Raw genomic sequence first — 25,973 nt, 5'->3', positions numbered from 1 at the left:
CAGCCCAGATGTGCCCTGGGCCGTGTTGCACAGCCTACAGACACGCACCCAACGCATAATTTCAGTACATACAATTACAAACTGCTACTAAATGATTCTTCACACAGATGTGTAGATCGCTCAGTACTCGTAAACTATCCTAATAACGCATAGCAGAGCCGCTCGCAAAATAACTCAGCAGACGTGCGCACCCTGCCCACAGGATCGTGAAGTCACGCATCCGTCTGATTTGAGACCTCGCACAGCCCCTGCTCGGCTTCCGCAAGCGTGATTTGGCGCGGTCGACGCGCTCTTCAGCTGTCAAAGCACACACAGACGTGCGTCCAGGTCCGCGATCCGTCACAAACCCGAGCCGCGACCACCGAACGCGGGTCAAAGTCAACTTTACATCAACGCAGCATAATTCCAAAGCGCAGCCTCCATACGCTAGACACGTCATAGCAGCAGCACATGTCTTCACCTCCTATGGCACACTGCGCATTGCTCCTCACACGACATTAAACTGCCCTTTAACTAAACATAACTACACATCTCTGCTCTCGCCTCGTTGCGTGACCAGCCATCTAAAATCTTCTCAATATTATTCTTACTTTACAACTTTTTTCAAAAATAAGATCTAATTTACTCCACCTAACATCAGACCCGTCCCACCATCAACATACGCAAACGTCCTCAACCCTATCTTGACGCTCATATATCACCCCACAAACCATGTCCATCAATCAATTTACCATTCTCATCCCCTCTTTTCGAATTACAAACGTAGCCTCTATCTAAACACCAATGAACTCATCTTTCTCGGACTTTCAACACTAAAATTAATTTTACACACACCCCGAAATACCAAACGCAATTAAAGAGTCAAACTTTTATACAGACCATCAAGCACATACCACACTCACACCAATATTCAAAGCCTGGTCCATATTTACCACCTCGAACTTGAATTAAATATTATTACCATTGCCCCAACATTCTGCAAGCGCTCGATTTCGACCTATTTTTCGGCTCTTGTCACTAGCGATCCAATATCACTATCTATAGATTGCATAAATTTCCACATAAAAAAAATCAAGTCCAATTATCTATGTCATCAAGCTGCACCCTCTCACGATAGCATACAAACTCATCTTCTCTAGTCATTATACAACTTTTATCAGCGACACGCCTCAGTCGCTATCCCCGATACTAAATACCCGACCAGCGTGTGTAAGGCCTGTGAAGACATCGCCGACGCGGGTTTGTGTACTGTAATCATCATCAGATTTCACTGAACAGCAAGGAAAGACGCGAATTCGCTCGTCCTCGATGTTCTAATGTCTACTCCTTCCATCCTGCATTACACTTCATTCGCGCCGCTGTTTAGAGACCCCTGTATCGGAACACACAGCATCATTCAACAACTATCACTTGCTCTTATCTAATAACTCATCCATCAGGTCTGGGGACAAGATCACCCATTTCTTTCTTTCTTTCTTTCAGCAGGAGAGAGCAATATTTTTTTTTATTTTTTTTTTTTTTTTTACAGTGGTAGCTAAATTGCGCATCAACTTAACATAACCAATCGCGAAACAATCTTCAAATACGTAAACACTCTTACTCAATTACACAGCGTTCCCGCTGAGGACATGACCTTAAATATTACAGTTCTTAATCCAATAACCACCAAAACAAGTACTAAATGCTCAAACTAATCCCATTGCACCTTACAAAGCGAGCGTCCGAGCGCCGCCAGCGGCATGTCAAAGCCACATAGCTGTCCATCTAAACAGCCGTCCACTCAGCCCCAGCACCAGCAAGTTGAATTGGCTCTCCCTATACCTGCTCTCCAGCTATTGTCTAACGACATACAGTGCACAAATGGGTTCCTGAATAGCGCAGATCTCTATCCTCCCCTCCATCTCCAACTCGACATGTAAACAGTGTCTCCCCCAGCCAGCGAACCCGACGTCATTCACACTGTACTGACAATTTCCACTCATAAATCTTAAAGACTCGCATGTATCAAAGCCAAAACTCACTTAATAATAAAAAAAGCATTCTCCTTTTCTAAGCATAGATGAGTATGCATTTAGAACAAATAGACAAACATAATTCCAAACAGAAGTCATACATATGATTAAAAAGAAAGAAATGACCTCAATTTACGTTATCCAACACTTATTTACATGTCCTAATGGTACAGTCGTAAGTGAGTCGTGTCATCCATTCGCTCATTCCTTCAACACACGCTTTTACAGAACTTGTTCTACTTATATGCCTCCCACCCTGTTATAATAATTTTGTACAAGCACTTACGCCCCCACATACAATCCAGCTCAATAGAACGTAACAATTCCTTTTTCCACAGGTAGTCATATTCAGTGAACAATTAAACGTACTAAATTACGCATATATGTAGTCAAATAAGCAAATACTTTTACCGACATACATACCCCTCTCACTGAGGATAGGGCATTTGATATTATATACTTAAACACATACCAATGATAACAATATTCTGACGTGACTGTTGTCCTTGTAATAAAGATACAATTCATGTTCCTATACGGTACAAGTCGCTCTCAGAACAGTTCAGATAATTAAAGAGCCTTTTCCCGTTGGCAGAAACGCATCAGTCTTTCTGATCAGAGCCTGCTCCCTTTTCTATGGACATCTCGCGACTCGCGTATTAGAAGACCAAAAGTAATTTTAATATAACATTATAAAATTCACCTTGTACTCGTCGATATTAAGCACAGTTCTAGTACTTTAGCGTGTCATAGACCTCTGACTAACTATAATTCCTCCCCTGCACAGACATTTACACAGACTGATGCACGGCCTCTCACAGGAAACTATACCTTGCACCTTGTAAATCATATTCTTACAGTCGATAGCATAACACTCAATGATTTTAAATAAAGGACAGCCACAAGACAAGGAAACTAGAAGAGCGTGACGGCGTCGTGGCGACATTCCAAACTACCCCCCCCCCCCCGAAAGTGATTGACGCCCTCTACATTTAAACTCCTATGTCGCAATGACCTAATAGTTGATAACTCTGCATTCCATTTCTAGTGATTGTTCATTTTGCACACAAGTAGGGGATCACCATTTTTGGTGCTAGCAACCCCAGAAGTTGCGGTCCATCAACCAAAATTTCTTCCCCAACTCAAACAAGAATTGTCACTAAATCATTATGTGGTACCCAGTGCACGGATGGGATAGATAGGACACCACCGATCTACTTTAATATTATCCATCACAGCTGATATCGCGAAACATTTTACAGTAGGTCCAACACTGGCCAGTCATGTGACAGCTTGTCTTCCAAATTTCAGTATCATAGCTAAATCATACCTCCAGCATTGATAGATGACTGATCAGTACGTCCATTCACACTTAATTCTCAAACACATAGAAACGATAAAACTATAACAGACATTGCTATACATATTTCTAACACCTCACGCATAGTACTCGATCAATCTCTCTGCATATGGCGGTCACAGAGCAATCTCGCCCTCTTACGTTAAAAGACCATCCTCACCTCGGCACTGACCAGCCTAACCCGTAACATCGCGACCCAACTAATCCTCAACCGAGCAGACGAATACAGCTACATTTCACCTCTCTTGACTGAATAGAGCTTTCCTAGTCCTAACACCTCCAAGTGCACCACATTTATCGAGATGTAACCAAGTCTTGGAGCTTAGCACACCATATCGATCTATAGTAACAGATCTCAAAGTGCCTTAATTTAATAGCATACAGTGAAGAATAACAAGAATGGAGTGATATTTGTAAGCAACGCAGTTCGACACATTTTTACGTAAATCATCCAGTCTATCATGTGTAAAGTATTGTAGGTGCATACGAATAGAACGCAGGCTGTATCATGTGACAAAAGCATCCAAATAGAACACTGGAAAAAAAAAGAATTGACCTTCAGCAACTCGTCCTTCTCTAGAATAAATGAGTCAATGTTTAAATCGAACCTATAGTTACAGCTATATCTCAATCAATCATCCCGTACACTCTCTGTTGTCCTTTAACACATATGTGAGTAAGTGTAGACGTGAATGATTCTCTGTCCTCCTGAAAAGCATCAAATACAGTACTCAACTCACGTGTATCGCTGCTACCTCAGTAGACATACACTATAATACGAACTCAATGAGAAAAAATTGACTAACTTCCTGATTCTGCTCGCTTCGATGTCATCGTTTTCCTACACTCCTCTTGTTCCCGCATACTTGACTCCATGTACAAATTGCCCCCTGCGAACCAGAAGATAAGCAAGTACGTCCTCATTTTCACCGCATTTCGATGTATATTAGGGTAGTTTATACGTATGCGCTAGTTTTCGCATTTCTTTCTATTTTATGTCAGACCCATCCATGCGACCGCGACATAACCTATTGTTCTGTGTTCTAAAATTGCGTCTAAATGTACCCCAGGCGTATCCAGCCACCTCCACATTAGGAGAGCGCTTGCTCTGTTTTCTGTATGTCTGTGTAAGGGACAATCTCCACAGGTGTGATCCCTTTGTGCCCCTGGTAAAAAGAGTCCAAGATCTGAAGTACAGAAGTCTCACTGTGATACTCTGATATGGATGTAATAAGACACACTGTACTACATGCATGTGAACATCACATTTCCACTGCAAGCTAGAAACAGTCGACAAGCAGTCACAAATAAAAATGTTTTAATTGGTTCGCCGTGATGAGAAAAAGCATTTCAATTGTTGCCTGCACATTATCAGCATTATATACACTACTCTATGCTTGCACACCTGCCTATAGAAGCGAAAGACTTTCTCTTGAACATTTTTAATCAGTACTGGATGAAGAAATACCTCATATCAACATGGAAGACGCAAATAATAATTCCAGTTCTCAGAAGTGGTGCCGGCCGAAGTGGCCGCGCGGTTCTGGCGCTGCAGTCTGGAACCGCGAGACCGCTACGGTCGCAGGTTCGAATCCTGCCTCGGGCATGGATGTGTGTGATGTCCTTAGGTTAGTTAGGTTTAACTAGTTCTAAGTTCTAGGGGACTAATGACCTCAGCAGTTGAGTCCCATAGTGCTCAGAGCCATTTGAACCATTTGAACCATCAGAAGTGGTAAAGATCCAAATGTCGGTACTAATTATAGACCTATTGCCTTGTCGTCGTGTGTTGCAAAACAATGGAACGAATGGTAAAAAGGAGACTAGAATGGTGGCTTGATAAAAGTAATTTGTTGCCTCCGAGTCAATACGGCTTCAGAAAAGGCAAAGGGACCATGAATAACCTGTTTTTGCTTAATATGGATATCACGTCAGCCTTTCAAACGAAAGAGACAGTAGTGGCAGCTTTTCTTGACGTTATGGGTGCACATGATCATGTACAAATACCGATACTCTTGGACAAGCTGGCAGGATTCGGAATTCCTTCACGGATCATCTACGGTATCAGTACCCTGATTGCTCAAAGAACGATCTGCGTCCGTTTCAAAGGTACCATGATCGGACCTTTTTATGTCTCCCAGGGCTTGCTGCAAGGTGCAATTTTAAGTCCTCTCCTGTATATTCTATATACGCACGACCTAGAACGCATACTTACTCCCCCCACAAAAATCCTACAGTATGCTGATGATATATGTGTTTATTCTACTGCTGCTTCATATCTTCAGGCCCAAACGGCATTAACCACAACCATCGCACACATCGATGAGTGGCTCTCTATCAATGGGCTGGAGATCTCGGCTGAGAAACCAGCAGTCGTTCCCTTCTCCAAGTCGACGACAGCTCGCACTGAAGATCACATTACCTGTGACAAGTACACCTTCCAAATAAAATCTCACGTTCGAACTCTGGGGATGATTTTTGACTCTCGGTTAAGCTGGACACCCCACATCCGATCCACCGTTACCAATTATGAAGAAGGTTTAAATGTAATCAGATCACTCACTCGTGTCTGGTGGGGAGCGCACCGGAGTGTTTTACTCACCATGTACCGAGGGATAATTCGATCTCGATTAGACTATGGCTGTCAATTCTACCACACTGCCTCAAAGATTCATCTCTCCAAATTGGATACTCTTCAATATAGAGCCATTCGTACCTGTCTTGGAGCCATGCGATCGACGCCCACCAACACCCTTTTAATAGATGCCCTTGAGCGTTTGGCGCCAAATGTTATCGGACAAATTCTACATTCAAGGCATGGCCATTATGAACAGTTCCGTCCATCAAAGTAGAGACTGCATTTATCGACTGTGGATTGCATCCCACAGAAGGAATAAAGTGCCAGCCGTTTGTGCCAGCTTTGACACTTGGTCACCTGTCATACATTCTATACGGCGTTCAGCGCATCTACCTGTTTTTGAATATGATCTTCAAACGCTCTGCTCCCAGATCCCAGTACATTATTTAAGTACGACCTGGCTGGACAGTACTAATGTCAACGTGGGCTTTAATCGTCTCGTTCAAGCACAATGACCGGGTTTTCTCTGTGTATATACCTATGGCTCCAAAATTCCGCAAGAAGAGTGTACAGGATGCGCTTTTTTCTGCCCTCAGATCCAGATCCGCAAAACCTTCAAACTGCCTACGAGCACTTCTATTTTTACGGCGGAGACGGTGGCAGTATTGGAAGCACTTAAGTTTGTCTATAGCACTTCCTTCCCCAAGATATTGATAGTATCTGACTCGCAAAGCGTTCTTAAAAACATTCAGTACAGTCGATGGAACAAAACAACCGACAGTTATATCTTGGATGTGATATCTGAAAATATTCGCAGCACACGCATGGGCCGGACGATCCATTTGTTGTCGGTACCTTCCCACTCTGGTATCCTCTATAATGAAGAAGTTGATGCATTAGCCAAACAGGCGGCAACCTTAGGCACCGTCCTGGATCTGCACCTTCCTTATACGGACTACTTACGTGAAGTCAAGGATCACGCAAGACTACAATGGCAGGAAATGTGGAACGTTTCTCAACAGACAAAAGGCGGTTATTAAGTAGTGCTACAAACTCGGATTCCTTCACAGCCGTGGTTCATGAGGACACATCTGGACCGATCCACGATTTCTACCATCATAAGGTTCCGCTTCAATCATGCCTCTTTCCCACAACATCTACATCGGATCAACGTTTACAGTTCACCAGCATGTGAGTGTGATCCTGAGTTGGAAGCTGATGTCAAACACATCTTATTTATGTGCCCCAAATTTGACCGTGAACGGTTGGTCTTTCTGAAGACATTGCTGAGTATGGGCTACCATCTTCCTCAATCACTTCTTCTCTTTTGTGTACTAAAGACATTCGTCTCTATAAAGTGATAGTTAACTTCATCAAGACTACTGGTTACAATCTGTAGGTTTTAATGGTGTACGTAAATTATAAATATGTCTTGCTGATGAGATATTTCAGAATTGGTGTGAAATGTAATTTTAATTATTTTCCAATTCAATTCAATTCAATTTTTAAAACATTATGTACAAAACTGTAACAGTTAAGCTTTTTATTCTTGTAAATATGCATTTCTGTATTTGTTTATTCAATTATGTGTACATTGTCACTATGTGTTGCCGGTGGCTGAATTGAGTACACACTCAAAGGCCAAATAAAAAAAAAACTAATTATACAAGAGGCTACACAAATGAAGAAAATGGTCGGTATTATTACGAAAGTAGGAATATCCTAAAAGAGTGTTATGATTAGATATATTTAATTTGTTGAAATGTACTGCTGACAAAGGCAGATCTACTTTCATGACAATGTTTTTCGAACTCCAACTCACAAGGCACACATGGCTAGCTTGTGCATTCCTTTCGCGCGCATTATCCTGAGCTGCTGACAATACAGTGACCATTGTGTTGTGCGACAGAGCAATTGTTTATTTTTCTCAACAACTATTTTATTCGCGAGCACACATTGTCAGTTTGGCAAGCCGTAGGTGAGTAACCAGTATCTGGTATGTGCCTATCATTCCACCAGAAGGAACGCTCGTCATTATTTTAATACTGCTCAGATCAAGAGAAGGAATAAAATCCTTTGGTAAGTTTCCATTCCAGTAGCTCAGTGTTAAAAATACGATGGGTTACGTGGATTCCTCCAAACTTCCAACAGAATTGGCAATCTATTTTTGTGTGAGTTCTTAACCGTTTGTCATTCGAAGAAACATCGCTGTTTTTGAGTAACGACCGCATTTCTCTTGGTGACTGGTTTAATTGTACTTCCTTTGTCACAGTGTAATTTTTAAACTCATCTCACAGCAGCTATTGAGACAGAATTCCGAAACGGAGTGCCTCATTAAGCAAGTAATAGGCAATTACAGAGCTCAATAGCTTACGAAAAACCTCATAGTGTCGGTTTGCAGTAACATAAAAGAAGAAATTTCATGTTTATTTTCATACTAGGAAGCTCTTGTTTCGCTAGCTGTCGATAACTCTTAAAAAATTACAGTCACTGTAGTGAAATAAATAAAAAGGGAAGTGTAAGTACCGATATATCGCCATAGCTAAGAAAGCTCTCTGTGTTTAAGAATTGGCAAAACACTCTCCTCCTTGTGTGCTATCATTCGCCAAACTTTCGTTTCGATGCCTCGAGTGGTTTAGGAGATATGAGAGATGTTGCGAGTATTCATTCTCGCGGGCGTGAGATCGGAAGTGAGCGAGCTACATGGGATCCATTTTCTCGAGATCGGAGGCAGATAGAGACCTCCTCCTAAATCTAAGCAAAAATTCAGCATATTAGCTAAATTTCATACGCAGCAACATATGGTGCAATACGCACCAAACGCAAAATCATAGCGACCCATAATTTTCGTTGCAAACTTTTTGAGTTTTGCGTAGTGTCTTACCGAAATGTGTACATCACAATAAGAATGGTCATTAGCGAGCTGATGGGCACTTCGCCACGAAGCTGACATATAACGCTACAAGTAACGAAAAACTCATATATTTTCAGTGAATAGTTTCTGTAAAATCGTTTGAGAAAGATAACAGGTTGCACGTGCTTCGGTTCTGTCAGCGCAGAGCGTCGCCAGACGGCGCGTGCGAAGTACGGTGTACGCGTCGCAATATGCGCTGCAGCCGCGCGACTCGTGCGGCACGTGCGTGTCGCGCCGTAGTGTCGTGTCACGTCACACGTGCTATACGCGTCTCAATTTGCGCCTAGCCTTAGCGAGAGGTCTTGCGGCGAGCAAACGTGCTCTTGTTCAGTCGTGGCGGATTAAACTGTAGAGGAAACTTTGGCGCCAAAAGTGTAACACGACGTTCTCGGTCGCACAAGGACACGTGGTGGGTGGTGAACGGTCGGCATCGACAGGTTTGAACGTGCCCAGGAAAACTACTTTCGCGCCAAAAGTGTGGCAGGGCGTTCTTTGTGGAACGCCCGACCATTGTGTGATTCAGCTCCGAGGCAAATAATTTTCGCGGGAAACGTGCAGAGGCGACGAATATACGTGGTGAACCGACAAGGGACCATTGTGACGTCAAACTCGCCAAGTTCCAGCGTGTCCAGCGAAAACGTGTTTACGACGTGGGAGCGAGCACCGGTCCGGCGGCTGGCGCGGGCCGCCCCCAGCGCACCGCCGTAGGCCACAGCACGGGGCTGTGCCGCCACTCACTCGGCGACCGTGGCGCCTCGGAGAGGGGGCAGGTGCGGCGACGATTTCAACTAATTCAGTTGTAGCGTGGACGTCGTGGCGACCGCACTCCGATATCGAAGATGTGTACTACTGATTGTGTTGGAGAACAAGTGATGACCGCACTGCTTGAGTAAAGACTTCAGTCCCTTTCCCCTGCCAAATCAAAGGACGTGACTTAGGTTACTACAAGTGCACTTTATTATTTGACGCGATCTCATAGGTCACCAGTGAAAAAAGATAAGTGACCGTGAAAGTTTGTACATGTGATCGATTATCGTGTTGGGATTTGAACTTGTGATAGGTTTTTGCTATGGATGTAACCCAAATGGCTTTCTGGCCGAGAAAATTGGACATCTTGAATAAATAATAATAATAAAAAATGATAATAAATAATAAAAAATAGAAGTACAGTTTTCGAGACATTATCGTGTTGGAATTTGAATTTGGGGCTATTTTCTAGTGGAGGTAGGCCAATAATAATAATAAATAATGATAAAAAATGGTGAATGATAATTAATAATAATAAGAGAAGTACGGTTTTGCAGCCATTATCGTGCTGGAATTTGTGAATTTGTAGGGAATTTTTTAGTAGAGGCAGGTCAATAATAATAAGTAATAATATAAAATAATAATAAATGATAATGAATGATAATGAATAATAATAAATGATAATGAATACTAATGAATAATAGTAAAGACAAGTAAGGTTTTGCATGCATTATCCTGTTGGAACTCAAACTTCCCGCCATTTTTTCTTCTGGATGCTTAGGTTAGTGCACATAGCACAACTGACCTATTTTCCCTCCAAAATTCAAACTTCCCGCCATTTTTGTCAAGGGTTAGGTTAGTGGACGTAGCCGAATTGACGTATTTTCCCTCCAAAATTCTAAATTCCCGCCATTTTTTCTCTAGGGTTAGGTTAGTGGACGTAGCCCAATTGACCTATTTTCCTGCCAAAATTCAAAATTCCTGCCATTTTTTCTGTGGCTCAGGTTAGTGAGCGTAGCCCAATTAACCTATTTTCCCGCCAAAGCCGCCGTCTTGGACGACGTCATGCGCTGTTGCCAAGTCTACTTCTCTAGAATGCATCAGTCAACCATTAAGTTGTACCTCGTTACAGTTCCATCTCAACGATCACCTTGTCCACTCTCTAGTTCCATCTCAACGATCACCTTGTCCACTCTCTGTCACCCTTTAACGCAGACGCAAGTAAGTTTAGAGGTGGATGGTTCTCTGTCTTCCTGAAAAGCATCAAATACAGTAGTCAACTCGCGTGTATCACTGCTACCTCAATACACATACAGTATAATGCTGCCTCGACGGGAAAAGTTGACTACGTCCCTTATTCCCTTCGTTTCGATGTCGACGTTTTCGCGGATTCCTCTTGTTGCTGCATACTTGCTCCCATGTACAAATTGTTTGGCGCGACCCAGAAGATACGCAAGTACTTACTCAATTTCCCCGAAGTTGGAGAAAGTTGGTGACTGAAATTTCGCGAGAAGATACTGCCTTTGTTTTAATGGTGTTCACTGGCAGCTTGTATCGTGTCCGTGACACTCCCTCCCCGACTTCGCGATGGAACGAAACGTGCTGCTCTTCGTTGAACTTTCTTGATGTACTCCGTTGATCCTATTCGGTAAGGGTCTCATACTGCGCAGCAGTACTCCAAAAGAGGGTGGGCAAGCATAGTGTAGGCGGTCTCTATAGTAGGTCTGTTACATTTTCTAAGTTTTCTGCCAATAAAACGCAGTATTTGGTTTGTCTTCTCCACTACATTTTCTATGTGTTCTTTCCAGTTTAAATTGTTCGTAATTGTAGTTTCTAGGTATTTAGTTGAATTTACGGCCTTTAAATTAGACTGCTTTATCGTGTAACCGAAGTTTGAAGGATTCCTTTTAGCACTCTTGTGGATGACCTCACACTTTTCATTATTTAGGGTCAATTGCCAATTTTCGCACCATTCAGATATATTTTCTAAATCGTTTTGCAATTTGTTTTGAACTACTGATGAGTTTACTAGACGATAAAAGACAACATCATCTGCAAAGAACCTGAGACGGCTAAGAACAGCAAAGGACCTATAACACTATCTTGGGGAACACCAGAAATCACTTCTCTTTTACTCGATGACTATCCGTTAGTTACTACGAACTGTGACGTTTCTGACAGGAAATCACGAATCCTGTCACATAACTGAGACAATATCCTATAAGCACGCAATTTCACTACAACCCGATTGTGTGATACAGTGTCAGAAGCCTTTTGGAAATCTAGGAATACAGAATCAATTTGAAATCCCTTGTCAATAATCAACGCTTCGTATGTGTAAAGAGCTAGTTGTGTTTCACAAGAACGATGTTTTCTAAATCCGTACATCAATTGACCATTCTCTTCGAGGTAATTGATAATGTTTGAACACAATATATGTGCCAAAATTCTGCTACATATCGACGTTAATGATATTAGCCTGTAATTTAGCGGATTACTCCTACTACCTTTCTTGAATGTTGGTGTGCCCTGTGCAACTTTCCAGTCTTTGGGTAAGGATTAGATTATATTAATTATTCATTCCATAGAGACAAAAAAGACGGGATCCTCCTGGGTTGGAAGCCTTGAGTTTCATTATTTTTAATGATCCTCAGTCAATAAACAGTAAAATTATGTACATTAATTAAAATTAAACTTCTAATCTTTACAGGTTTAATACTTGCATCTGCTTTCATTAAATCCATCATTCACACCGTAGCTAGTTACTTGGCTATTACAACCAAGGATCTTTCGTCGAGCGAGCGATGTATACGATTCTTAAGTATGGAACTATTGCATCAGCGTACTCTGAAAGGAACCTAATTGGTGTACAGTCTGGACCAGAACTTTCTTTTATTGAGTGATTTAAGTTGGTTCACTACTCCGAAGATATCTATTTTTAAGTTACTCATGTTGGCGGCTATTTGTGATTCGAATTCTGGAACGTTTATTTCGTCGTCTTTGGAGAAGAAATTTAGAAAGGCTGTGTTCAGTAACTCTGCTTTCGCAGCACTGTTGTCCATAATGTTTGCACTGCTATACCGCAGAGAAGGCATTGACTGTGTCTTGCCGCTAGTATTCTTTACATATGACCTGAATGTCTTTGGATTTTCTGCCAGGTCTCGAGATAAAGTTTCATTGTGGGAACTATTATAAGCATTTCGCATTGATGTACGCGCTAAATTTCGAAGATTTTGCGTTCGTTTGAATTTGGCATGGTTTTTTCGTTGTTTCTGCAACAGCGTTCTGATCCGTTTTGTGTGCCGTGAGGGATCAGCTCCGTCGTTTGTTGGTATAAATCTCTCAATTGCTGTCGATACTATTTCTTTGCATTCAAGCCACATCTGCATGTTAATTTGGAAGGAGTGGAGATTGCCTCTCAGGAAGGCGTCAAGTGAATTTTTATCTGCTTTTTTGAATAGGTATATTTTTAGCTTATTTTTGGTGGTTCCAATATTCAGTCTAGATACGACAACCCTGTGTTCACTAACCCCCGCATCCGTTTTGATGCACGTTACTAGCTCAGGATTATTTGTTGCTAAGAGGTGTTTTTTCCAAACGTTTACTAATCGGCTGGGTTCATGAACTAACTGCTAGAAATAATTTTCGGAGAATGCGTTTAGCACAATTACGGATGATGTGTCATGCGTCTCTACGGATTTAAAAATGTATTTTCGCTAAAATAAATAACTTTACGTTATTGCCTGTGTAAGCTGATGCGTGTATTTACTTCGATGTTATGACTCGGAGGAAGGGCCTTGAAGGCGCAACCATTTTGTAGTTTGTTGCTGGTGATTCCCTGACTAGTATCGAGCAATAACAGGCTAACACCGACGCACACCACTTTCCCTGGTATCTCATTGCCAAGTCCGAAATTTGCCGGCAGAAGCATTCACCGTGCTAGCCGGTTATAGCACCACAGCTGTCAGGAAAAAATCCAAGTGGGAATCTACGAGGTATGGACTTATGGACATGTTGCAGCCCAGTCTATTGTAGCAGTGCAGATGATTTTCCACAAGATCATTACGGTTTTCCACCCTCTTATTTCCTAGAAAGTTTGTGGCCACTAGAATAAATACTAACTTTTCATCAACTGTGAAGATAGTGTTGAAATGCGCATCTTCGTTCAGTTTGAAACGTGGGGAAGCACAAAAATCCCCTCTTTTATTTTCGCATCACTAATACGCGGAATATTGTCATGCAAATAGAGAAGTGCTCCTCCATTTTTGTCCATGGCCTTATCGAAGTTTCTCAATGGGCTCAATTTTACATATAGAACAGGGAGAATTATGTTCTTGAATTTGACAAGTGCTTCGCGTGTAACACAGTTAGATCTTCATTCCAGTGATTGACGCTTAGGCCAATCTTTCTTTTTACAATGAAGGGGTTTGGTGCGGATATCCAATAGGACAGGAAGCAACAAAATTTGGTGCAGCCGTTTTGTGTCGCCTACGACTTCTACATCCCATGAAACCCGCCATTTAAACTTGTCATGGTTCAATCGCAATAACAATTGTTTCTGTTGTCATATGTTTCTTTCACGTAAGGTGCATACCCAATCGGAATTTATAGTAACACGTTGCCATTACACACTTGAGACTTACTTCGCAGAAGTCAGTGAACAACGTCCGCTGATCACTTTTGCAGTCAATGCCCATAGCTGCCATTGGTCCCCTGTACGTCACCACAAAAAATCCAAGTTTCTTTAGTTTCGAAAAATGGAGGGAATGGCAAACGGCGGTTACGCAACGCGCTCACAATTACCGTCTTGTCAAGATAATTCCATTTTTGTAGTCTTGACGCCAGCAGTTCGTCTTTACCTTTCGGCAATCCCAGATCTCTCACTTGGTCATTAAGTTCGCACGGCGTTATTTTGAGAATCTCTGTCCCCTCATCGTTACACAAAAAATCAGGATCTTTGGAAAAATTGGGTTTTGCAAGTGATGTTGCAGCACTAGTTTCGCTACCGTCCTCGTCACTACCGCAGTCACGTGGGACAGGAGCAGGGTGAGTGCCTGGTCGCACGGCCCCGGTATGGCAAGAAACGCCGTGCGTCACACCAAAGTGACAATCATACACACGATTTGATGTTCCTCGCCAGACCACGGGTATAGCAAAGCCCATGGAAGATATTTTACTCGAGACACAAGATATGCAACATACGTGAGGAGCCCAGGGCTTTTCCTTGTCCCCGACTTCACAGCCAAAGTACATTCTCTACGCCTTCCTAATATATGGCATTATTGGCCTCCTTTGCGATTTGAGTGTAGCCTGTCCGTAAAAGTAGCAAGAATGTTCAGCTCTGTCTACGCATTTGCGAGGCATATTGAATCACAAGAATTACAATGACCACCCCAGTAATTACAGTAACACGTTCTTCCACCACACGAACAGGACACAGCTTGTAACATACTGTTCCTTCCTTCATCTTCCCCTTCTCCCTGTTGCTACGACCGCGGGCTAAAATGGCAAAAAAATACACACAACTATTGTTGCCTGAAACCCCATCGCTTTGTCTACCATCAACAGGTTTTCGAACCCTGTATGGGAAGGGATTGATAATGAATGTTAATAAAATATATTTACAATGAAATGCATCACCCTTTCACTTGGACACGACAGCTAATTCAATTCGTCTTCGTAGTCAGCGAGGTCGAAGCAGTTAACAAAAATGTTTTCATCCAGTCAGATTTTCACTGTTGGCTAGTGCAATCGAACCACGGAAGTTTAATGTTTTATCAGCCGCTAGTATGGTTCGTTCTAACCATACATGCCAAAATACCCGTATGTTAATAGGAGAAGAAATTAAAAATAATATTGCTCACTTCCTTATGGAATCAGGTATAAACATTAGTATCATGATGGGCGAAAGTAAGATTTCCAAAACGACCTGCTTACTAATATATGTAGATTTGTCCTTTGAAGGAGTTGCTTGCAATCAATTATTTTTTCGATATTGCTCAATTACAGAATGGGACAGGATAAGGTATTTTCAGTACACTGTTAGCAGCTCTTGAAAAGTACAACTTTTAATACAATGTACTAAAAACCATCTTGCAGGTATCGCAAGAGATGGTGCATTAAGAATGCTTTTACCTTACAAATGGGTAGATGCTCCACTGTCTAATCATTTACATAAGAATTACTTGTCGTGCGTTGTATGAAGAACAAAATGGAACTTGCTGTCCGAATGATGTGGCAGATGTAAACCATATACAGACTTTTTGTGATTCCTTACATTCTCCGTTTTCTCCAAAATCTCAAAAATCAGAGACTACTAAAGGGTGTTTCACGAGAATTATCCTCAGCTATGAAAACTAGGCCGTGTTTTTCATCGTACGTGAGGTTGCTTTGTCATTTAATGCTGTTCGAGCCCTTCTTGAAATTCACACTTCTCTTCTCCCTCTTTTAGACAAAATGAGTTGTGATGGTTCCCGATCACTTAGTCACAGATCTAAATTTGAAGGGTTATTAAAATGTTTCACAAAGTGGTTGCTTTAATAGAATTAATTGTGCTTTATATGGCCCTAGAGCTTAGAAGTTTCGCCAAGTATTATAATTCTTTATGCAAAACAGAAATTCTTCGATCCTTTAAGCAAAACAAGAAATTGATGTGACTATAAAAACTACTGAAACACCGAAAACAAATGATACCCCGCCAATTAGGATTATAGGAAAAGAGTTGGACGAAAGCGCACTTTCAAAGGAGTCATAATTGAAGAACCATCTCGCGATGAGAACCTGGATTTCTTTTCGGATGCACCCGTATTAAACTCACACACATGGCTTTCAGACGAGTATGAACGTGTGTTGTATGGTAACATGTCAATTCGTCGTTTATGTAAGAAGGTGGATTTTAAAATAAGTGTAAGCACTTGTGCGCCACTAGTTAAAGATTTCCGAATCCATGAAGAAAGTCCTCAGCACATTTCCACTTCTATGAAATAACTTGCGAAAGGAGTCGACATTATATCTATGTCTACGGCTGAATGAGAACGCGGGTTTAGTGCCATGAATGTTACACTGAATGGGCGGAGAAATCATTTACAAATTCTGACACTTTCAAATCCGTTTTTTTTTTTTTTTTGTTTCAATAAAAGGACCTCCACTGAATTGCTTCGATACATCTGTCCCACATATACTGATTCGCAATATTTGCAGGTAAATTAGTACGTACCTACTTTGCTGAATTTGTGTATGGTAATGTTGAATGTAGTTAATGTGCTCTGTAGATTACTGACTGTTTTCTGTGCCACATGTATTCCTTGTCTTGCCGTAATACTTCCTATTCTGTGGATATTTGTTGTCAAATGTCCGCGTGTCCCATGTTTTTCTGGTGTTTTTGGTTTCTTTATCTTATGTATCCACTACTGTATGTGCGTTACTGGTGCGCTGTGTTGAAACATTGTTGTGTGTGTTTAGTCACAGTTGTGTTTTTTTTTTTTTTTATAGTTCTTGCTACCATTTGTCCGCAGTGTGCAGGATTTCGCGGCAGCCTAATTTAGTTCTTGTGTGAAGCTGTCTTTATCCACTGGAATTCAGTTCAGTCTGTGTAGGAGGTATCTGATGCTGGCGTTGTTTGTGTGCTTTGGGATAGTTACATCTGTGGTATATTGTTAAAATTGTTGTACTGTTTGTTATAGGTTTTCGTGTGATGTCTAGGAAGTTCATTTATTTTTTGGTCTGTTTCGGTTTCAAGTATGAAGTCGATATTTGGATTGAAAGTACTGATACGCCTGTGTAACTGTAGTATCTCATCGTGTGTTCATACAACAAGCAAATTATGTCATCAACATAATGGTCAAGTGTAAAAGTTACGGTGTATTATTTCTTCATATATTTTGTTTTCGGTATGGTCAAGGAAGATATTAGCCAATAGGTGACTAATAGTTGATGAGATAATTTGCTTACTAGAGAAAAAGCATGACAGGATATTAAGGTTAGACGAGCCATTAATACTGCCCACCGAAACATCCTCATCACTGTTGAAATGCAGACAGAGAAAAAAATACACTTCCTAGACATCACAAAAACATGAAAACCACCAACACAGGTTTTCGATATACAGAAAACCCACAACACAAGAGGTCTAACCATCCCACAACACGCAAACGACCCAGATATCTTCTACACGAGTCTTCGTAAGGTAATATTGGTTCAGCGTGTCACAGATAAAATAATGCACGCGAACAATAGAAATATACGACAGGAAACGGAGCCCGGGATATCCTCATTAGAGGCCAACAAATACGACTACAATACCACAGAAGTGGCAGTAGATGGTGAGGACAGTGTCTGGGCCTAACAAACTTAACTTGGCTTAACAAACAATGGCTTACATCGTTAAGGAAGCAACGATGAGGAGGGCAACTGGGTAGTGTGTATTATAGTAAGTGGAAGAAGAGATTATCTGTGATCCAGGACACTCGGTGTGCGTCGTTATTTGGAGATGTGTCAGTGAACAGAATCATCATCAAACATTAGCATAGCACAACGAACTGTGCGCGTACAGAAGGCGCGTATACATCGTGTTGATAACACACAGTGTTAGCAGAATGAGTTTACGTACATCCATGTGTTAGTAGACGATACTTTGGGCAGGTACATTAATCCAGAATGAGATTTTCACTCTGCAGCCGAGTGTGTGCTGATATAAAGCTTCATGGCAGATGAAAACTGTGTGCCGCACCGAGACTCGAACTCGGGACCCGATTTCGAGTCTCGGTGCGGCACACAGTTTTCATCTGCCAGGAAGTTTCAGGTACATTAATTATGGAAACTGTGTTCTTACAGAAAGATAAAACGTGATCTTTTGCATCTGTTCCTGTAAAGAAGTGAACACACTGGGTAATCTCCAGCGTTTTTAAAAAGTATTAACCTATGCACTCGAATCAGATACAGTACATTTCATATGTAGTTTCATCGATGTAAAGATGGCTACCATTCAGGAATACTACATTTTTGTATAGCATAGGATCGTGTTCGTGACGGTTTCTAATTCCATTACGTGCTTCATTTTAGCTTTCAACTTTTAGATCCCAGCCGTAAATGTTATCTGATTGATCCCTCGTCACAGAGCGTGCGAAGCCTGATAGGGTGACACTCGGACATCTCCAATAGGGAGGCTTTAAGGTCGGACCGAAGCAGCTGTGATTATATATATACTCACTCTGGTACGCTGCCGTTGTCTGGGAGGATGAAATCGTACGTCGTGGGTTCGTTGTAAGTTGTCGGATCCACGATGCTCCGGACGAGCACAATGAGAAGACAGAAAATAACTGGAATGAGAATCTCCAGCACTGTTTGGAGTGGATGCCTGATCTGGAGAACCCAGTTCTTCCACAGAAGCAGCTGGAACTTGGTCCACGTTCTCGCCATGCCTCCTGCAAAAGTAGAGAGAAGCACAGTGTTGACACAGTCATGTATGGGCGCTCGCTGTACGCAGGTGCAGAGAACTGGCCGGGCCACACCTCGACACCTCCCAGTTGCCCGTCTGACGCCACTGTGGCCGCGTGACACGTCATTCCGATCAGAGGGCGCGCCGCGCGGCAAGCGTACAGGCCCACAGTACAGCCATCCGACCCTCTGCTCTTACATTTCAGTCACATTACTAGTACTGGCGCCCGCAGTCCCTACCCAGAATGCGGAGGGCATTTTTGACGTCTGTCGTCTAAGATATCCGTATCGACCCTATTCGGCGACCCGCCATCCTCGGACAAGTCTCCGTACTTGAGCCAAACACCACACACGCTGCTGCCAGCGCCACTGCCAGTCAACGTGCTCCCGCCTCAATCCGTGCACAACATTATCAGTCCCGCTGCGCTCCTCACTAGGGATGAGCGATGTTGGCAAACCGTCAGTGCTCACTTCGACTCCAATATCGGTTTCCAAAGATCGATGGCTCATAATAATCGAGCTCAAAACATGAATGTTAAACGATCAGTTTACAGAATCGTGGAAAAAGCAACAAAAATATATTTAATAATCAAGAAATGCAACAATAATTAACAGTACATGTTCTACAACTTTTCTTCACAGACTGTCGAAGTAACACTTTTGAGAGCAGTGCACAGCATTGCTGTTTCTGAGAACAGTCTATCAGAAAATGACCGTGTCGCAGAACAGCTCAAATATTGATGGTGTCGCACGAGTGATGGGCAGTATTCAGGGATATGGTAGGAAGAAGTCTAGTAAACGTGGCACCGAAACGCATTCTTTAAGAGGTATGAGCACTTGTTCATCTTAGATACTTTGAAACAAACCTCTTTTAGTAGAAGATCTTTGGTTTCCATATTTTGAAAGGAGGTAGAGACAAAAACTGTCCACTAGACACGGGCGCTAAAGTGCCTATCTTGAGAGGTATGGGCACTTGTTCATCTAAGACATCCCTTCTACTGAGGGCTCATAGCTGTTAACGTATGCATTTTAGAGTCCATGTTTACTGGGCAATTTTTTTTTTTTTTTTTTTTTTTTTTTTTGTTCTGGTCCGTACTACCTTCTCTCAAAGTATGGAAAGCAAAGAGCTTGCAGTAGAAGAGTGTTGTTTCACAGTATCAACGATGAGATAGTGCTGATAACTCTTCACGTATGCATTTTAGAGTCCATGTTTACTTCGAGTGATCTTTCCTGTAATGTCCACGAATGCCTAAAAATGGCTCTGAGCACTATGGGACTTAACATCTACGGTCATCAGTCCCCTAGAACTTAGAACTACTTAATCCTAACTAACCTACGGACATCGCACAACACCCAGTCATCACGAGGCAGAGAAAATCCCTGACCCCGCCGGGAATCGAACCCGGGAACCCGGGCGTGGGAAGCGAGAACGCTACCGCACGACCACGAGCTGCGGACACGAATGCCTACCATTCCTCCAGGGACACCCTGTATAAATGAAGTTTTTTGTAGCTTTGGGTAGGTACTACTGTCGACGTGACCGCATACTTCCCATGGATCTTGCTGAAGACCTAGAAGGCGATCTTCCAGATACTAACTCAACTATGATGCTAGGTATTCCTGTTCCTATTTTCAAATTATTCTCTTCTGTGCTGTTTTATAACGTTCACTCCGGAAATCAAATTTATTTTCTCTGTCTTCCTGTAACGTGTCGGCCATCCTCACTGGCAGTGTTTCCAACAGCTGCAAACAAATCGTCGAAGCTTTCGATTGCTTTCGAATATGCATATGTTCTCGAATCTAGGACCGAGCAACGTTGACACGACTAATACGTTAACGTGTCCAGCTGGTATGAATCACATTTTGATTTCTGTTGTGATTTTAGTCTTCAGATTCTTTCCAATAGTCTGTACTGGTTACATGAAAGATATTCTGATATTGAAGACAGTAGTTACCGAGACCACTTTACTGCTCACAACATTTCACGAGGAGGAGCCACGTGTCTACAACACTTGTGGGCGTTAGCGTAGGCAGTAGAGATGGGCAAAACTGTTCTTTTCAGAGATCGGATCAGAACTGTTCACTCCCTGAAATGAATTAGCTGTTTTTCATGACTCACCACTCATTTACAATAGAAAATAAATGGAAGGCACATTGCCCTTTAAACTTGGTTTATTCCAGTACTATACCTGTATTTTGATCTTATTTGATCCTATTTTGAAGTAACACAGATAATGAGTAAGAATTTTGTATTGTTTATTGAAATTTCCACGATATGACAAAGTTTTTGATTATTGATTTATTTTGCACTATCGTGGTTTTTTGGGTGATCGGAAAATGTTGTAACTTGAGATTTACATTAACAATATATTTGGCTATAATGTATTAAAATTTCATTAACCTCATACAAATACATCGCAAGCCATATATTTTTAAAGTGAACGTTTCCTTCCGAAGACGCCTAAAATCGCAAAATCCGTACCAGAATAAGAAAAATATATATAAATTTGACTGTAAAACGAAAGTGCTGCATATAGCCTTACGCAGAATAAAACAAGGAAAATATTGGTGTATCACATTTTGCAATACGTTTATCGGTTCGCTCGTAATTAACGCGTAAATTCGAGTGTCCATAATAAAAATCCTATGGTAAGAGGAGTCGTCAGGAACCTAATCTGATCAGTTTAAACAAATAAAAATAAAATAAAAACAAATGATGTATACATAACATAATAATGTAATATACATAGCGCTATTACTACGAAGAACGATATCCAGTAGAGACGAACTCCGATGCAGAAGCACTGAGTCGAGCAGGTCGAGCCGCGAGCTGTATTACTGCGTGAGCTAAGACTGCAGAGACCAGAGAGACACCCGAGTCGCTTTGCTCAACGATCTGGCTAGAGTCGAGAACGGTGGGGTGAGCGTTGAGCGGGCGAGTTCCGAGGGTGGGGGGAGCGGTGAACTCACCCGCTCCGAGACAAATCGTCCGTTCCCTTGCGAGCAGGTTGTTGCAAGTAGTTCCTATGTTATCCGCTAGGTGGCTCTCTGTCGCTCGCATCAACTGCCCAGAGGGCAGGACGTGCGACTGAAACGATCGCCGAGAGAGTGCGATGCGAAGTTAAGCTGCGCCAGACACTGCACGCGGCAGACGACGCACAGAGACGGCACGGCATATGTGAAACGCAAAATCCAATGGGGCACTGCACAATGCAGGCAGCCAAGGTAGAAGCAGGGCAAAGGCCGGCGCTGGCTGTGTTGTGTGGCGTGCACTGTGCTGTGACCAGCAGAGGCGCTGCTGATATGCTCCGTCTCTCTCTCTCTCTCTCTCTCTCTCTCTCTCTCTGCCGTTGGAAACGTTTGGAGCTACCGTTCTTTTTTTCTGAATCACTGATTGTTCACTCCTTTGAAATATTCAACTGTATGAATCAGTTCAATAGCGGATCCCCCATCTCTAGTAGGCAGTGCACTAGCACGGCAGGTAATGATGTTAATGGTCACTGGACGCAGCTGCAAAATATTTTACAGTCTTATAAAACGTTGAATTCCTTTTAGTGGAAATTTATTGAATTATTTTGAGTCCTAATTGTTTTCTTAAGTAATCACTTGCTACTACACTTTGAACTACATTATAATTCTTGTCACAGCAGATGTCAACTCAGGCAGTCTTTTCCTGCTCATTTGCTACCGAGCACGTGAGCTAATATTTAACTTCTCCATCCAAATGGTATTTCTGCTCCTTTAACTACTTGTTCAGAAAAATGGCAAGAAACGTACTGACAGTCGTATAAAGTAGCCTGGTGTTTTCGCTGGCTTCGACGGCCGACGCTTTGCCCTTAACAACGATGTTTACACTCCCAACACGGCTATTTTGTAAATATTATCGCACATCTCTCCTCAATACTCACTACGGATACGATCAGAACCGGAATGTATTCCCCCTATCCGAGCCTTCAGAATGAAACCTGACATATTGTATTCTCCGGCCTCACTTTTTTCGTTTTCCTGCTACTGCTCTCACGACCCATTACGTCCAGCTGGTCGTCAGACCTCCAGACATCGTTTTCCATCCGGCCTGCAGAACCACCACGACCTCCCAGCACAACTGCAACATTCGCTGTGCGGAACTATCATCCTCAAATCGACACGGTCTCTTTTATTAATATCCTCAACTTTTTTCACGGCTCAATGTGTAGGCCCTACGTTTTGACTACACCGAAATTCAAAAAGAAACTGTGCGGCTGAAGGATTTTTGAAAACAATGTTTCACTCAAAAGCAGTCACATCCTAATGCCCGAAGCACAATACGGCAAAGAAAAACATTCACTTTCTATGGTGAGCTTTGAAACGGTTCTAACCACAATCTAGTAAGCGGTCAGAAACGAGACCTGCGAACGCAACAAGTCAGCCTTCACTGGGGAGGTACACATTACAGGCACGATGTAGCGCAGGTCCGGGGTGAGACAAGCCGCTGCTTGGGGTGGCGAGGCGCCACCACTGCAAGGGTTCAGTACGGGACGTGACGTGACGTGACGTGACGTGACGTGTCACTGCCAGGAAGCAGGAGGGCTGCTGGGGGGGCAAATGATGAGATGCTTATGTTTGTTGCGAGCTGTGGACACAATTCAGAGACGATTCTAAGCAGACACCGACTTCAACCTTTCTTGCCGTCAAGACAAAAAACGCAGTTCCGCTTAGCCTTGGTTTCATTACATTAATTTCCTGAAGGAGATACTATTCGTAGAAGCTATGCACAGTTTCTTGAAAGTGGAGATAGGTCAATCTAAAGCATGTAATTATTTATACCTTATGGTACTACACTTTCCCGGAACTACAGAACCGCATTAGTCAAACTTAGATATGGAAACATCTGTAAATGTAATTATATTTTTTAGTCTTTCTTCATCTCCAACTAGGAAAGAATCAAGTACAATGTTGCAAGCTTTTATTACAGTCCATGCACAGCAAAGTGTCGTCTTAGGTTTATTTATTCTTCTAATTGCAAAAGCAAAATGCACATTCTACTAATTGTAAGATGTGGAGAACAAATTATTGTTTGTCTTTCATAATGTAAATTGTGGCGCATTCAAAAATCGTAACAGACGACTGTCGGGCATAACCGATCGTCGCTAACGTAAAAAAATCGGCCCGGAGTACACGGTGATCACCAGTTACGCACCAACTGTTGCAAGCCACGAGCTGGTACAACAACAAATAGATAAACATGTAGTAACTGGACGATAAAGAAATACTAACAATACGGAACGTAGTGGCGAGAGCTTCGAAGTGGTGGAGGACAAGTGTCGGCCGAGAGTGAGCAGCTGGTCTGACGGCAGGGGTCGGTTTTCCGCGCGCCACGTTGTACTTGGATTTTTCCAGGTGTGGATCGTTAAAATAACACAAGGGCCGACACTAGAACTGAGTGATCGCCAGAAATTCGTTTTTTACAGCTTGTAGTGTTTGATACTTGGTGTAAACTAAGCTAATTCCGCGCCAGCTCCGTAGGTTTGCAATTGCGACATTGGCGACATTCAGTAACGAGCATTCAGTTGTGGACGGATACAGATGCCAGTGTCAATACCATGTCAACAAGTTTTTTGTGCTTTTAGTTATATTTCATTTGTAATAGTGTGTGGTCTACAACGTATCTGACACTAAGCTACCTGCTATCAAACTTTTTCCCCACAAGATCTGTAAATGAAATATACCTCGTCGACAAATAGCGCCATTTCACAACGACTGTTACGAATTATGAAAAGGCACACACACTACCGTGTCTACAAAAACTGGACTTATTAACCGCATACTTTTTCAATATCGATTGAGGAACGCCGCGCGGGATTAGCCGAGCGGTCTGGGGCGCTGCAGTCATGGACCGTGCGGCTGGTCCCGTCGGAAGAGTCCTCCCTCGGGCCTGGGAGTGTGTGTTTGTCTTTAGGATAATTTAGGTTAAGTAGTGTGTAAGCTTAGGGAATGATACCCTTAACAGTTAAGTCCGATGAGATTTCATACAAATTTGATTTGATTGAGGAACGTTACGGAACTAAAAAATCACGCGAAACTAAAAGTAGGATTTTTTTTTTCATAGAAATTAAAGTTTTTAAGGAAAAACTAAGTTCATTAAACGCCGTGGTGCGGCAAGAGTTTTTACCTGTATGTCGGAGAAGTGGATTTTCCGGCAGCGAGAATGCGGCGGAAGTCCGACAGCAGCAACGAGAAGGCAGCGGGCGAGCGGAGAGGCGCGGCATGAGGTGTGCGTGTCGCCACGTACTCCGGCTGACTCGGCCTCGGCGGTTCCGCGGGCGGACACACTGTCCCTCAGCGTGGGTGGGAGGTGCCGGTAACGTGTTTGTCCTGCGTGCGGAGCACACTATCTGCGGATGCGACGTCAGTTATTGATTTCTGGAAGGCCACTATGAGATAAGGTATCGATCGCAGCCGCGGCTGGAGATAGGGAACTGCGCACGGACAGAGGCCGCCCCGTGCTGTGAGCCGGCGAGGTGAGCGGGCCGCGGCTCGCCGGTCGGTCGTGTCGCGGGTCCGCTGTCGGCAGGGCGCGCGTGGGCGGGCGTGGGCGGGCGTGGGCGGGGGGCTGCGCCGTGCGGGAACTGCCGGGCGGCGGCAGCCGAGTGCCGCCTGCACTCACTTTCTGAGCACTACGCGACTTAACATCTCAGGTCATCAGTTCCCTAGAACTTACAACTACTTAAACCTAACTAACCTAAGGACGTCACACACATCCGTGCACGAGGCAGGATTCGAACCTGCGACCGTAGCGGTCGCGCGGTTCCAGACTGAAGCGCCTAGAACCGCTCCGCCACACTGGAAAAAACCGCATTGTCACTACAAATGTAAACGAGTTATGTCTTCAGTTATGTTGTTCCAAAACCCACATTATTTCTCATTTCACGAGCTATCTACGGACCTTAA

The 25,973-nt window shown here is 42.8% G+C and overlaps 1 protein-coding gene across 1 annotated transcript in view; it reads right to left on the bottom strand.

Moving 5' to 3' along the window:
- The window catches only part of LOC126161297 (phospholipid-transporting ATPase ABCA3), a 787,342-nt gene extending 762,024 nt beyond the window's left edge, over window positions 1-25,318 (bottom strand). Inside the window, exons 1-2 of the mRNA XM_049917041.1 lie at window positions 25,195-25,318; window positions 18,817-19,030 (exon numbers count right to left, since the gene is read on the bottom strand). Of these exons, the coding sequence (XP_049772998.1) occupies window positions 18,817-19,030; window positions 25,195-25,291 (311 nt within the window). The 5' untranslated portion in view covers window positions 25,292-25,318. The remainder of the gene's footprint in view (window positions 1-18,816; window positions 19,031-25,194) is intronic.
- Window positions 25,319-25,973: the final 655 nt, after the last annotated feature.

This window comes from Schistocerca cancellata, chromosome 2 (assembly GCF_023864275.1).
Source record: "Schistocerca cancellata isolate TAMUIC-IGC-003103 chromosome 2, iqSchCanc2.1, whole genome shotgun sequence".
NCBI classification, from domain to species: domain Eukaryota; kingdom Metazoa; phylum Arthropoda; class Insecta; order Orthoptera; family Acrididae; genus Schistocerca; species Schistocerca cancellata.
The sequence above is the reverse complement of the archived record's forward strand: the minus strand, read 5'-3'. Positions and strand labels throughout refer to the sequence as shown.